Source organism: Haliotis cracherodii, unplaced genomic scaffold, assembly GCF_022045235.1.
Source record: "Haliotis cracherodii isolate W230 unplaced genomic scaffold, xgHalCrac1.p SCAF_7, whole genome shotgun sequence".
Taxonomy (NCBI): Eukaryota; Metazoa; Mollusca; class Gastropoda; order Lepetellida; family Haliotidae; genus Haliotis; species Haliotis cracherodii.
In genome coordinates this window covers 41,968,626-41,984,694 of record NW_027266330.1, presented here as the reverse complement: position 1 = coordinate 41,984,694, position 16,069 = coordinate 41,968,626, and the positions used below count along the sequence as shown (strand labels likewise).

Sequence of the window (16,069 nt, the reverse complement as noted above, 5' to 3'; positions counted from 1 at the left end):
TGTGGATTTAGGATTGATTCTAGTGTAAGTGTGGTTTTAAGATTTAGGGTGGTCTGTAGTGTTGTTCGGTGTGTTTGGTAGTGTGTGCAGTGAATGAGTACGTGTTCTGGTGTTTCTTGTTGTTTGCAATGTGGGCAGTTTCCTGTTGTGTGTAGTTTAGCTATTTAACGGTGATTATTTAGTTTGGTGTGGCCTGTTTGTAGTTTAGTAATTATTCTGTCGATTTTTTGGGATGGGTGTAGTATTTTCGGTTTAGTTAGGGTTTCTTTGAGTACTTTCCTGATTTGGCTATTTGAGTTTTGGTATATATTTTGCCATTTTTTGTTGATTTTTTGTTGATTTTTTGTTTAGTGACACTTTTGATTTCTGATTTTGAGCTGGGTAAGTTTAAGCTTATTTCTGGGTGTTTAATGGATAATTTTACTGCCTTATCTGCGTTTTTTTTTCCAAAGATTCCTATGTGGGCAGGGATCCAAATGAACTCTATTTGTTTACCTGCCTTAGTTAAGTTGTTTGAGCTTTTGAGTATTTGATTTATTAGCTTTGGGCGGTTTTTAGTGTCTTATTTTTGTGGGCTTGTAGTCCACTGAGGGAGTCGGTTAGGATGAGGATTTTTTGGTGTTTTTTAGATTGCTGATAGTGTAGTGCTGAGGCCATGCCCATGAGTTCGGCCGTGAATATGCATTTGTTGTTTGGGAGTTGGTAAGATTGATTTTGGTTGGTTGTGCGATGTGGACTCCGAAACCTGTGTGTTTTGAGATCGGATCTGAGGATCCGTCTGTGTATATGTGACACCAATTTGGCCAATTTTAGTGTATGTATGCTAGTGTGGTGGTTTTAGCGATGTTAGGATCGGTCTGTTTATTTAGTGTATCAGCTAGTGTTGTGTCTATTTTTGGCATTTTAAGTTTTGGAGTAAAGATATTGGATGATTTATTGTTTTGTTTAAGATTATTTATTTTGTGTTTATTTAGGTAATTGGTTATTCTTTGGGAAATTGGAGTAAGTAGTGGATTTTTCCGGGCTAGGGCTTGGTTTCTACGGCTAATATTGTTTTTTATTAAGTTTTCGATTAGAGAGTTTGATTGGACTTCGGATAATCTCACTAAACGGGTTCCAAACCCTAATGATCATAAAGGGGTGATTTATCGTAAAGGGGATCCAAGGGCTAAGGATAGAGTTCGGGGTAACCTACCCTAACACTGGCGACATTTGGATGTGTTCAGTGCCAATATAATATCCCTAATAAACTACATTCTTGTGCATAATAATGAAAATTAATGAACCGAAAAAATAATATATGTATATTAGTTCCCATTTATGACCATTTTATCCACTTCAATTACGAGAAAAAACGAAATAAAAAATATATAAAAAATAAAAGTGCTTTCGTAAACTAGAGCTTGCTCTAAAATGCGCTGCCGCAGGCTAAAATTAGTAAACAAATACTCAAAACTCTCAACACCACAGGGTGTATTCAATGACATTACGTGTAGAGATGATCACTCGATGACCCCTGGCGTCACAGGGCACTGTTTCGCCGGTGTGACTGGCAACAAAATACTACATATTACATCATAGGGTATGATCACGTGTTTGAAAAGTTTGTGGTACTGTATTTTAAACATAGGCCTAGGTTTTTAATGTGAGCATCCCAGGTGAGATGTTCATCGAAGATTAATCCTAAGAATTTGGTTTGTTTTTGAAATTTGATTGGTTTGTTGTTTAGTTGGAGGTTTAGGGAGGCGGGTTGCATATTTTTGTGTTTAAATACTATTCCTGTGGTTTTTTCTGAGTTTAGGGAGAAGCCCCATTTGTCAGCCCATTTTTTTATTTCATTTAGAGATTTTTGTAGTATGTTTTGGGCCATTTTAATACTTTTAGTGCGGATCCAGAGGGCTCCATCATCCGCGAATTTTGATGTGTTTACTTTGGGGGATAGTCCCTCGAATAGAACGTTAATCATTATATTGAAGAGTGTGGGGCTTAGGATGCTGCCCTAAATGCCATGTAAGCTATCACTTAAGTTGTGGTGTCTAAGTGTCAGTGTAAACAAACCTTAAACCCTATATAATCCAACTATTAAAATAATATCCTAAAATAACACCACTTGACTAGCTCTGTATTCAATGAGTCTAGACAGCGCCCTAATTATTTAGGACTTATCACCTAAAACAAAAGATGTCACGCACAACCTAGTTAGTGTCAAAGGATACACATCCAAATAGTTTTAAAACCTTACAACAACATTCACATAAATGGTAATCCCTAAAAATGGTTGGTCCACACAACCGAACCTTGTTATGATTGGTCAACTTACCCCAACCAATGATATACCACATATACATGTAAGTTAGGATAAATATTGGTCCGGAACAAGTGTCTACAAACAGGTTAACCCAGTGGACCTCGGAGATAAAGACCACGAAAAAACTTAAAAGAATGCATAATGAACACAGCTTAAAAAAAAATCCCCTTCAGAACACCAAAAATAGGCAAACTCACAGTACCTTGGTGGTTCAAGAAAAACGCAAAAGCGCATTTAACAGAGCTTAACAAGACCACACATATCTAAATATAGCACATCAAAAACTGGAAAAAATTCTGCAAGGAAATAAACCGTCACACAGATGCAAGAATAGTATGGCACAAAATACGCGCAATCCGAGGCATTATACCAAAAAAAAATCACCAAACATAAATAACTCAAAAAAACATAAACAAAAAGCAAATAACCTAGCAAACCACTTCTCAGTCATTAGTAGTACAAATAGTAATTTCTCTGAGAAATTCCAAAACAATTAAAAAATGAAAATAAATTCACTAAATTGCACGAAGACAATAACCTAGAAATAAATCAACCATACGCAATAGAGGGACTACTCCATGTATTAAACAATCGCAAAAACGATCATCCCCTGGTCTGGACCAAACCTCATACCAAATAATTAAACAACTACCCACAAATATTCTGGAATCACTTCTTAAACTATACAATCTCATTTACCAAAACGGTCAGGTTCCAACTTCATGGAAAGTGGCCTTAGTCATCCCAAAACCAAAGCCGGGCAGACGAGGCAAATTCCTACAGACCAATTTCCCTAACCTTACATTTATGTAAGTAGTATAGGTAATGATGGTTCTGGACCACTTCCACTGGAGTCAGATTTATATACCTATACCACTACTTCAGATGGAATTTTTTACGTCAAAACGATGATTCGATTCAACAATCGTCATAAGATAAAGTTAAATTGGCTCTAGCTCACCACTACCTGGAGCCAATCAATGATACCATAGAGGGAATTTTTAGTACAAAAACGATGAGCCCTAACTAAATTGTAATGAAAATATTTTCTATTATTTTTACTCATACGTATACCATTATTTTTAACAAAGTGATATTCAACATTTTTACTAAGTTCTTCATTCATTTTACTAGGAGACCAGGCTATTTACTCTTCTTGGTAATTGGAAAGAAGCAATTGAAGACTGTATTTGGTTGGTTTGACATCACTGATATAATGTATACCCTGTGGTAATTCTCTCCATTTGATAATTTTGTCCCTGCGCAAATAAATGCTTCGATAGCTTTTTCGAGTTCTTCCTTTGTTGGTTTGTAATTCTCCATTATTATATACTTATGTAAGCATTCGTTTAAATGAATGCATGATTTTTTATGCGGTATGATCTAATGATAGGAAGCAATTTATTTTTAATCTCAAACAAGTTTTCTGGTTTTGGCACGGAATAATTGACGTGCTTGCTGCCTCCCCTGTTCTATGAACTTTTTTTTCTCATCTTCACTAATACCACTGGTCTTACGAGAATTGGATCGAATCTCCTGCTTCATTGCATTGTATTTGATGAGTTCTGACAACACTAAACGAAACTCCTCCTCGGATATCTTACAATCAGCCAGTGCTGTTGAAATATGATCATCAATACTGTTCAACTTTGCTTCGGCGAGTATCCGAATATTATCATGTTTTAATGCTTTCTTTTGCAACTTATGAGAAATAAATTTTATCGCTATTCCTGCCAGTCCAGAGACTCCTGCGGCTATTTCCATGCCAAGTACGATAGGCGTGGGGATTATAGTTGATAATAAACCAACACCGGCTACACCGAGTCCCATGCTAGCTGTAACAAGCGTGATGTCAACTCCGTTGAGAGCATTCACGGCTCTGTGATACTTTTTATACAATCCAAGTCTCAACTCCCTCTCCTTCTCTATTCGATGTTTTATGTCGCTTATTTGATGTAATCGAAATCCATCAACAGTATCCATCTTTTCAGAAGCTTCATCGAGCGCTGCATATAAACCCATAATGTATATTATTATATCATATAGTAGTCTTTAATTGATCTTGCTTCAATGTTTTGAGAGTATACATCAACCTTATTAAATGTATATTATACGGCATGAATATCTTAGTAAGAGAAATGCAGTCACTTTTAATAATTTGGCCCCCCTCAAGGGTTGCAATTGGTGATGCTCCGATATGAATTATACTGCAATTTTGACGCTCGTGTTTCTTGAGCCATTTAATCGATAGACCTGGTAATATTTCGAAGGCATCTACCGGTGCATCTCCAAACAAGACTTCAATAATAAGCGTAGAAAGATCAGGTATGGCATTCAAGTTCTTTTTATATCACTGAATTCAGTAACCAAATTTAAACTAACATTTTTTTACTGCCGGACGACTCATATGACCTGGGTTTTCTGGCAGGGGAGTGACAAAAACACTTTTTCGTTTTGATGGGATATAAGCCCCGAGTACGATCCCACTATTCATTATCTTAGTTAAATTATGTGCCTTACCCGTCATCACATATGGTTGGTTAATGACGATATTAAGTAGCCATTCGATTTTTGCTTCGATCATAGTCCATTTATTATCATTGTTGCGAGTAAGATTGTATGAAGTGTTTTTATTGAGTCTACTAACGTCGACATCACTTAAATCTCCTAGATTAACTGGGAATGCAACTTCTTTCCGCTTGTATACATTAAAAGTGTGTAACGCGTATAACTTGCCATCGGTACCGGGTTTACCGAATCCTTCTGTGTCTCCGAGAGTGTCTCATTGTGGTGTGTTTTATGGAGAGCGAAAAAAGCGTGCAGGAAATACGGTTTTAATTAATTCGAGAGCCAAAAAATACTTTAAACATTATCACAAAAAGCATTCACATGCAGTGAAAAGTTCAGGAGCCATGTTCCACAAAGCGATCTTAGCCCTCAGATGATTGTAACTCCCATACTTTAACACCTGTGGTGATTGTGACTCCCATACTTTAACACCTGTGGTGATTGTAACTCCCATACTTTAACACCTGTGGTGATTGTAACTCCCATACTTTAACACCTGTGGTGATTGTGACTCCCATACTTTAACACCTGTGGTGATTGTAACTCCCATACTTTAACACCTAGGATGATTGTAACTATCATACTTTAACACCTGTGGTGATTGTAACTCCCATACTTTAACACCTAGGATGATTGTAACTCCCATACTTTAACACCTGTGGTGATTGTAACTCCCATACTTTAACACCTGTGGTGTGGTGATTGTAACTCCCATACTTTAACACCTGTGGTGATTGTAACTCCCATACTTTAACACCTAGGATGATTGTAACTACCATACTTTAACCCCTAGGACGATTGTAACTACCATACTTTAACCCCTAGGATGTTTGTAACTCCCATACTTTAACACCTGTGGTGTGGTGATTGTAACTCCCATACTTTAACACCTGTGGTGATTGTAACTCCCATACTTTAACACCTGTGGTGATTGTAACTCCCATACTTTAACCCCTAGGATGATTGTAACTACCATACTTTAACCCCTCGGATGTAACTCCCATACTTGAACACCTGTGGTGTGGTGATTGTAACTCCCATACTTTAACACCTGTGGTGATTGTAACTCCCATACTTTAACCCCTAGGATGATTGTAACTACCATACTTTAACCCCTAGGATGTAACTCCCATACTTTAACACCTGTGGTGATTGTAACTCCCATACTTTAACACCTGTGGTGTGGTGATTGTAACTCCCATACTTTAACCCCTAGGATGATTGTAACTACCGTACTTTAACCCCTAGGATGTAACTCCCATACTTTAACACGTGTGGTGTGGTGATTGTAACTCCCATACTTTAACACCTGTGGTGATTGTAACTCCCATACTTTAACACCTGTGGTGTGGTGATTGTAACTCCCATACTTTAACACCTGTGGTGATTGTAACTCCCATACTTTAACACCTGTGGTGATTGTAACTCCCATACTTTAACACCTGTGGTGATTGTAACTCCTATACTTTAATACCTAGGATGATTGTAACTCCCATACTTTAATACCCGTGGTGATTGTAACTCCTATACTTTAACACCTGTGGTGATTGTAACTCCCATACTTTAACCCCTAGGATGTAACTCCCATACTTTAACACCTGTGGTGTGGTGATTGTAACTCCCATACTTTAACACCTGTGGTGATTGTAACTCCCATACTTTAACACCTGTGGTGATTGTGACTCCCATACTTTAACACCTGTGGTGATTGTAACTCCCATACTTTAACACCTGTGGTGATTGTAACTCCCATACTTTAACACCTGTGGTGATTGTGACTCCCATACTTTAACACCTGTGGTGATTGTAACTCCCATACTTTAACACCTAGGATGATTGTAACTATCATACTTTAACACCTGTGGTGATTGTAACTCCCATACTTTAACACCTAGGATGATTGTAACTCCCATACTTTAACACCTGTGGTGATTGTAACTCCCATACTTTAACACCTGTGGTGTGGTGATTGTAACTCCCATACTTTAACACCTGTGGTGATTGTAACTCCCATACTTTAACACCTAGGATGATTGTAACTACCATACTTTAACCCCTAGGACGATTGTAACTACCATACTTTAACCCCTAGGATGTTTGTAACTCCCATACTTTAACACCTGTGGTGTGGTGATTGTAACTCCCATACTTTAACACCTGTGGTGATTGTAACTCCCATACTTTAACACCTGTGGTGATTGTAACTCCCATACTTTAACCCCTAGGATGATTGTAACTACCATACTTTAACCCCTCGGATGTAACTCCCATACTTGAACACCTGTGGTGTGGTGATTGTAACTCCCATACTTTAACACCTGTGGTGATTGTAACTCCCATACTTTAACCCCTAGGATGATTGTAACTACCATACTTTAACCCCTAGGATGTAACTCCCATACTTTAACACCTGTGGTGATTGTAACTCCCATACTTTAACACCTGTGGTGTGGTGATTGTAACTCCCATACTTTAACCCCTAGGATGATTGTAACTACCGTACTTTAACCCCTAGGATGTAACTCCCATACTTTAACACGTGTGGTGTGGTGATTGTAACTCCCATACTTTAACACCTGTGGTGATTGTAACTCCCATACTTTAACACCTGTGGTGTGGTGATTGTAACTCCCATACTTTAACACCTGTGGTGATTGTAACTCCCATACTTTAACACCTGTGGTGATTGTAACTCCCATACTTTAACACCTGTGGTGATTGTAACTCCTATACTTTAATACCTAGGATGATTGTAACTCCCATACTTTAATACCCGTGGTGATTGTAACTCCTATACTTTAACACCTGTGGTGATTGTAACTCCCATACTTTAACCCCTAGGATGTAACTCCCATACTTTAACACCTGTGGTGTGGTGATTGTAACTCCCATACTTTAACACCTGTGGTGATTGTAACTCCCATACTTTAACACCTGTGGTGATTGTAACTCCCATACTTTAACACCTGTGGTGATTGTAACTCCCATACTTTAACACCTAAGGTGATCGTAACTCCTACACTTTAATATAGGTTTATGTAAGTCGTAGCTCTAAGATCTCTTAGTGGTTCCTGAGAAAGAAAATTCTCAAAACAATTAAAGTTATTTTAAATTAAAATGATTTTATTTTTACTGGCCTGAAAAAATCTGAATACAATTGTGTTGCTACAAATCATAACCAGCTGATAACAATGTTTAAGATTTCCTGATAACTTAGAAGACTCTAAAAGACATGATGCTAGACATGCTTCTATAGTATGAGGCTCATCCCTTCTTCCAGACTGGTCCCTTCAGATGGATGGATGGACACATAACGGACAACATGACATACCATAACAAGACTGATTATAAAAGTTATGGAGTTATATTTTGGCTGGACTAACAAGTTTATGTATAGTCCAATCAAAATCGCGTAACGAAATCGACATCCGATTAGTGAACTGCTGTGCAGATTTTGGACGATTGCAAGATTTGCAGAGCATGTGTACCTTCAGCTGGGCATTAACAGATATTATTCAAATCGGTTCAATTTTTAATTAAGGTGCTCACGTGATCTGATGCACTTCACGAGGTAAGACCCATTTTATTCCAATATAGATCATGATTTTCAATCAGACTGGACGACGCTGCCATTATATTTGAAGCAAAAGCAAATGATATGACAGGTGGAGTCTGATTGGTCAATAGGAAGGAGATACAAGGGACGTAACTGTAATAGCCACTGTTGGGGCTATGATTGAGACCAAAAATTCCAGCCTAGATCGGCAAGGATGGAAACTGGAATTTTACAGTCAGTTCACTCCCTTACCTTGGGAAGACGATGGATGGATGGACAGATAGGCCAGATGATGAATATATCCCCCCAACATTATATGCCAGGTGAAAAAAAAGCAAACATGCACCTTTCTGATAACTATTGGGTGTTTGGTTTAAGTTCATTATGAACATGGAATGAACTATCTGTGACTGTTGATATTCATGTGCCAAAGCCTTCATTGTGACAAACTGAACCATGCAGGATCATACTAAACACGAACAGTTCATTTCCATGTGAGTATGTAAGTTTAAACAGTCAGGTGACGCTTGGACTCTTCAACAAAAGCACTGCATTTCTGACCTGACAGACACAAGGAGCTGTATCTGAAAACATGTCTGAAACGTACTGTGCACCTACCTCAGATGCTGGTTTAATCATCTTCTTGCCACTTATGTACTTAATGCCCTTCCCATCTGTGTTGTAGAAAATCTTGAAGAAAATCATAGGAGGAAATTCACTTCCTCCAAACCTGAAAAGGTATATATATACATTTAAATTACTATGTAGCAGACGACCCCATATTTAGGTGTTTGTAACACTACCTATCATCTAACTAACAATTAGCCACAGGGAAATAAAGGATTATAAAAGCTGGTTTACAATTATTTCTAAATTGACAGTAGGCACACAAACAAGTAACATCAAGAGGGATGGGGTGAGTTGGCATGGGGTTTAACATCGTGCCCAAGATTATTGCCCTTATGTAGCGATGTGTGTGTGTGTGGGTTTGTGTGCACGTTTGTGTGCGTGTGCGTATGTGTGCGTGTGCGTATGTGTGCATGTTTGTGTGCGTGTGCGTGTGCGTGTGCGTGTGAGTATGTGCGTGCGTGCATGTGGTTGCTTGTCCTAGTCCAAACTATGCACCAGGCAGGGTAACAAGTACCATCTTTTAACGTTTTTTGGTATGATGCGGACGGGGATCGAACCCTCAGCCTTCCCCTATCCAGGAGGATGCACTACCACTAGACCACAGAGGCAGTAACATCAAGAGGGAATAAACGGTGATTTGAAGGAAGGTAGTAGGGGCACGAGGTCATGAAACCTGTGACAAACAAGAAAATGGGATGAGCTGTAGAAAACAATCACTATGATCTGACAAATTCATAATGATCTGAAAATGCTCATTTCCTGATGATTGGAATAGTGTTGGTGTAAATGTAATCGCACTCATGTAGCCACAGGGCCACTGAAATGTCAAACGGCAGGACCACCCATTGGTCGTGGACCTCCTTGAACTGGAACCTGGGAAACCTGCGGTTGTTGGGATGGATAGGTACATGCAGGTAAGCATCCTGCAGGTCCAGACTGATCAGGAAATTGAGCGCATTGATACTGGTCCTGAGCAGTCTCAAGTAGCATTTGTTGAACACGGAAATCTTGCCTGAGTCCTTCTTGGGTACCAGGAAGATGGGAGAGTAGATGCCCGGTGTTAACGCTTACACTATACAGTGATCCCTCACTAGTGTGCCCTTCGATAAAGCTCTATGTCGGTTACAGCTAGCGGTAATGCATGGCTCCCAAAATTTATGTACATTTTTAATACTCAAAGTTTTACACAGACATGAATGTATTGTTGTTCATACTGGCGGTCATTCCCTTTTGATTCGGATCAATTAACCGTACCAAACCGATTAATCTGGCTTCACATACGTTACTGTATATAAAGTGAATTTATCAGATCAAGTCCATTCTAACTTCAACATGAGGAAAGTGTACACAATGCAAGAAAAGTTAGACGTAGTAAAGAAAGTAAAGTTAGAGATGGTGCTTCACAGACCAGTGTGAGCCATGAGTCAGGAGTTCTTGCGGGAACCATCAGGGGTTGGATAAAGAACGAGAAAAACTTCAGTTCATCGCCACCAAATGCCACAACAGCAAATGACTGCAGACAAAAGGTTCATGGAGCTGACAACAGTACTCTTGACAAGACCTTGTTCGAGTGGTTCACTCAGTCAAGACATAAGGGCATTCCCCTTTCCGGTGAAATTCCCAAGGTCCAGGCCCAGAATCTGTCAAGACAGATAAACAGCAACTCCGAAAACTTCAAGGCAAGTGATGGCTGGTTATTGAGATTTCAGTGACGTCACAGGTTCAAATCCATCACTGTCAGCAGCGAGACTAAATCGGCAGATGTGGAATCAACTGCAGCATATCCAACCATACTTGGAGACATCACTGCCGTGGAAGACCTGCATGATGAGCAGATGCTGATGAGACGGGCCCGTACTATGGCATGCTCCTTGACAAGAATCTTGCTGAGAAAAATGACCCCAAGCAGGGGACAGGTTTCAAGAAGGCCAAGCAACGTGTCACAGTGCTCCTTGCTTGTAACCGGACCGGTAATCACAATTTGAAGCCACTAGTGATAGGTACATCAGAGAACCCCCATGCCCTCCACCACGTTAACCAGTCTACTTTGCCAGTGAACTATACCAGTTTGAAGAATGCCTGGATGACTGCCTACATTTTTAAAGACTGTTTTATTAAGAACTTCATCCCCAGGGTAAGAGACTACCTCCGACAACATAAGCTAGAAGAAAAGGCAATCCTGTTGTTAGACAACTGCCCAGCCCATCAACCCGCCTCAATGTTGACATCACATGACGGCAAGATCAAGGCCATTCTCCTGCCGAAAACGACATCAATCATACAGCCCCTAGATCAAGGAATCAATAACGCTTTCAAATCCCACAGCAAGAGATAACTGATCAACAACTTACTAGATTCTGAAATGTCACTGACCAAATACATAAAGTCCATGACAATGAAAGATGTCATATTCACAACTCAATAGCCCTGGAAACAAATTATAACGATGACAATAGAAAATTGCTGGGATATGCATTTGACGACTTTGATGGATTCACTGAAACTGTTATCACTGTCCCGAGAGTATGCCAGAGAAAATGCCCTCGACATCAATCCGACTTTGGGGGTTGTCATCACATGTCACCCAGTGTCAGAAAATAAATCTGATGATCAGGTGATCGAAGACGCTCAGTCAAGTGATGTTGAAGATGACGAAGAAGATGATGACGAAGTTGCACAGCCTAAGAAGCGATGGGTGTAGGTAACGAGAAACTTATAACCGCGCTGAGCTAGGCCAGAGGATATCTGAGGATCTGAGGAGTGCTTGTGTAATACGAGTATAATCGGGTAGTAAGGACGGACAATTTATCGACCGTAGAAGATAGAATCCAGACTGTTACTGAGCAGTTTTATAACCGGTCCGAGCAGGCTAAAATCTTGAAGGCTCAATCGGCTAGAGATGCAGAACTTTGCCCAGTTCGGAGAACTGACTGACCAAACCGAGCACGCTCGCTTGAGTGTTTTTCGAGTCGGTAATGTTTGATGAACATGCTCGGCTGGCTCCAAACAGCCGATGAGCAGATCTCCTCAATGGGCAGAGCTTGTGACGTAGCCACTGCTCTAACCGGATGAGCCTTCAACCTGGTAGGGGGTCCCTGCCTTGAAGGGTGTACTAAGTACAGATAGTAGACACTATCCACCTGGAGATAGTTTGTTTGCTCACAGGTGAGCCAGCCTTCCTACTGCCATGACAGCAAAATAGTTGGTTATCCTTACGGATACCCTTAGTTCTGCTGATATAGGCCTTGAGGGTCCTGCGGACATCCAAGACATGAGCATGTCTTGCAGTGGTCCCCGACGAGGAAGGCTGTGAAAGAGCAGGTAGCTCAATAGGAGCCGTCACGTGGAAGGCGTGTGCGACCTTAGGATGGCAAGAATCCAGCATCCGAATACTGACCCTGTCCCGGTGGAAGACAGTTAGCTCAGGATCGGCTGACATTGCGTGAATGTCGCCTACCCGTCTGCTGGACGTTACCGCCACAAGGAACGCCGTCTTCCAGCTCAACAGCTGAAGAGAGAGAGACGACAGATCCCAAAAGGAAGGACCGGACAGCCAATCAAGAACGATTGACAAGTCCCAAGGCGGACTGATCTGCCATACAAGCGGTCGGATCCTGTCCACACCTGCTAAAAAGCGCTGCACTAATGGGTTCGCACTCAGAAGTGCCCCGTCACCAGGGACGTGAAAAGCTGCGATAGCTGTAGAGTACCCCCGGAGTCCGTTATCTAGTTGCGACTGGATGAACTCTACGAGATCTGCAGAAAAGGGATCTGCAATCCCTCTATCGACACACCAGCACGCATAGCATGCCCATCTATCCTCGTACTGAACGATTGTCGAATCCCTCTGCGAAGCCAGTATTGTGTCTGCAACTCGTGCAGGAATACCGCTCTTCTGGAGGCGATTCCCGACAGAGGCCAAGCCACCCACTGAATCCTGGGATTCAGGTGGAGGGCCCCGTTCTGGGATAGGAGGTCTGGTCGTAAAGGTAATAGAACAGGAGGTTGAGCCAGAAACCTGATTATTACCGGAAACCAGCTACCAGCTCTGCGCCGACCAAAGAGGTGCCAGGAGCACCAGTAGTCGCGCAGGCTGAGTGGCTAGCTGAGACAGGACCTTGGGGATCAGAGTTACTGGGGGGAATGCCCAGAGTATTCTGTCCGTCCAATCTAGCTGGAATCTAGATCGTTCAGAATGCCTCCCAAGCCGGAGAGTGACGCGTCTGTTTGAACTGTGAGAGACAGAACGGGAGTGTCAAGGGGGAGCCCCCGGGACAGATTCCAGACCTCGGTCCACCACCCAAAGTTGATGGAGTGCTTGTTGAATGGGTCTCATTCTCAAGCGCGCCCGCCAAACCACATCCTCTGTCGCCGCCATGTTGCCCAGTAACTGGAGCCATGTACGAGCAGTGTGTCTCATGGACAGAAGAAACTGGGAAGTAACACTTCTGACCTTGACTATGCGGTCTTGTGATAGAGATACAAGTCCGCTCACTGTGTTGAAGTTCGCCCCTAAGAAGACAAGATTCTGAGTAGGGCTCAGCTCTGACTTCTTGAGAATGACTATCCACCCTAGTGTGATCAGAATGTCTATCACTGCTTGTTTAGCTATCTGACTGAGGGATTGTGATAGAGCTCTTAGTAACCAGTAGTCGAGGGACGGGTGGCAGAACCGACCTTTCGACCTGGCTACTTGGGCAGTAATCAACATCAGCTTGGTGAACACCCTCGCGGCCGTGGCGATCCCGAATGGTAGAACCCTGAACTGATAACACCTCCCATCGAAAGAAAAGTATTTCTTGAACTCAGGGTGTATGGGTACGTGGAGATAGGCGTCTTTTAGGTCTATTGAAGTTAGCCATTCTCCTGTCTCGACCGCTGAGATCACTGAGCGCAGTGTCTCCATCCGGAAGGACGGTACCTCTATAAGATTGTTCAGCCTTCTCAGATTGAGAATAGGTCTGAACCCTCTGTCTTTTGTGGTGACTAGGAAATATGTCGAGTAGAAGCCCTTGCTTTCCTGTCCCACGGGAACCGGTTCAATCGCCACCTTCATAAGAAGTACGTCGACCTCGGCACGGAGGAATTCCGCCTTCTCTCGGGTAGCAGGCACCGGAGTGTGCTTTATCCCGGAGGAGGGGGGCAGATGATGTTTCCACCGAGGCAAGTGGCCATCCCTTAGAGTGGACAGGGTCCAGGGATTTGATGTGACTGTCTCCCATTCCTTCAGGGGAAATCCGGCTTGAGGCAGTGGACCGCTGCTGTTGGCAGTTTGATAACTTGCGACTGTGGGTCCGCCCGAGGCGCTTCGGGCGCTAATGGGAACCCAGCCCCGCGAAAAGGCTGCAAGCCTCGACCAGCTGCCTTGCTCCGGCCCCTGCCTCACTTTCTCCTCCCGCCGCCCTTACCTGAAGGAAGCGGCTGCTTTCAAGCAGGTGCGGACTTCTGAGCCGGCGCGTCAGCGTGGGAGAAATCAAGTGGAGAGGCCTGCTTACGCGGTTCGACGCTAGGTATCTCCAACAAGGTCTTAGAGTCCTTGATGGAGGCATACATTTGAGCGGCCTCTCTGACCACCTGCTGAGTCCCAGGGAAGAGGGTAGAGCCCATCTTATATGGCAAAGCTAGGAGGTCTTGGCGTGTGGAAGTCAAGTACTTAGATACTGACATCCACAGCCTGCGCATGCCCATAACTGTGCACATCATCTGCGAGGCACAACTACGAATAGCGTCCCGTGCGAGATGACTATGAACCTCTGTCAGTTGCACCGCCAACTCCGAAGAGTCGTCCGGCCCCTCTCCCACTAGCTCCCTCTGTACAGCCGACAGATAAGCGGAGTGTACGTATATGCAAAGCTGTTGCCATGCATTACGGTATTGCTCCTCGAAGCAAATGTAAGCAGCCTTCAACTCCACGCTGCACATGGGAAAGGGGGGCAACCGCCGGCCCTGCTTGGCCTTAGCCAATGCGGGGGTCGAAGACCCCCCAAGGGTGACTGAAGTCCAGACGCACTCGTCGACCACTGGCACCTCGAAGTCACCGTCCTCTGCCAACGGGTACCGCTTAATAAGTTCGGGCAGGTTGAACTTCCTGAGGGCAGAGGGTCGATGACCTCGTGTGTCAAGGAGGACAAGATACGGAGCTGCACCTGGGGCGCCTTGCTAGGAGCAAAGGCGTCCCCCGGAAGGCGGAACACAGTCAGATCCGACTCGGGCATAGGTGCAGCCACCTGACAATCTTGTACCGTACGTGCCTCAACGAGGATGCGATGGAAAAAGCTCCCGAAGCCTCCAAGTCATCCCCTCCCTCCTCCATCCACTCCTCATCTCTCGATTCCGAGCTGACCGTAATCGACTCGTCCTCAAGCGAGTGAGCGGACGAGGTAGGAAAAGGATGCCCTAAGGCCTGGGCCTTCGCATCCCCGGGCTGCCCCCAGCCCGAAGCCAAGTCCCGGTCCCGAGGTGCCGGGGGTTCAAGAGAACCCACCTGGCTCTGGGCCATTAATCCGCTAGCGGGAGCCTCGGCCTCGGAGAAGGCGTCTGACTCCTCTAGGGATAAAGGTGCGGAGGAAGTGAATGAGCCAGCGATCGACACCCCTCCGCTGGGGAGCCACCTCGAGCCGGAGCCGACGACGGGGAAGGCCCAGCCTGCATCTCCTCTCGGAGCTCAGACTTGACCTCCTCCATCATCGACGCCATCTGCGACTTGAACAGAGCAGATATATCTGCTAAAGAAGGTGCAGGAGTGGGTGCAGTTTAGTGCGAAAACACCCCCCCTGGTCGTCATGTCCCTTTTCCACCAAGTACTTAAGGCAATAATCATGCTGGCCTTTGGGCGGAATGTCAAGCCCACATCCCGTACAAAGTTTGAAGGTCTGTAAAAAAGACCATAAATACTGAGTTGGGTTGGGCAGGAGAAAAGTGTATCAGTGTGATTAAAGATCGGAAAGATACGTGATTTTAACAATTGTGAAAACAGGAGCAAAGGCGTAATGTATAATGCGACTCTC

At 43.3% G+C, this 16,069-nt stretch overlaps 1 protein-coding gene and 1 pseudogene across 2 annotated transcripts in view; one reads left to right on the top strand and one right to left on the bottom strand.

Moving 5' to 3' along the window:
- LOC139447689 (uncharacterized protein CXorf58-like) overlaps window positions 1-16,069 on the bottom strand; it is an 84,699-nt gene that overhangs the window by 26,536 nt on the left and 42,094 nt on the right. For both annotated transcript variants that reach the window (XM_071229126.1, XM_071229127.1), the window contains exon 5: window positions 9,051-9,162. In XM_071229126.1, the coding sequence (XP_071085227.1) occupies window positions 9,051-9,162 (112 nt within the window). The remainder of the gene's footprint in view (window positions 1-9,050; window positions 9,163-16,069) is intronic.
- Window positions 10,395-11,397, top strand: LOC139447827 (jerky protein homolog-like; annotated as a pseudogene).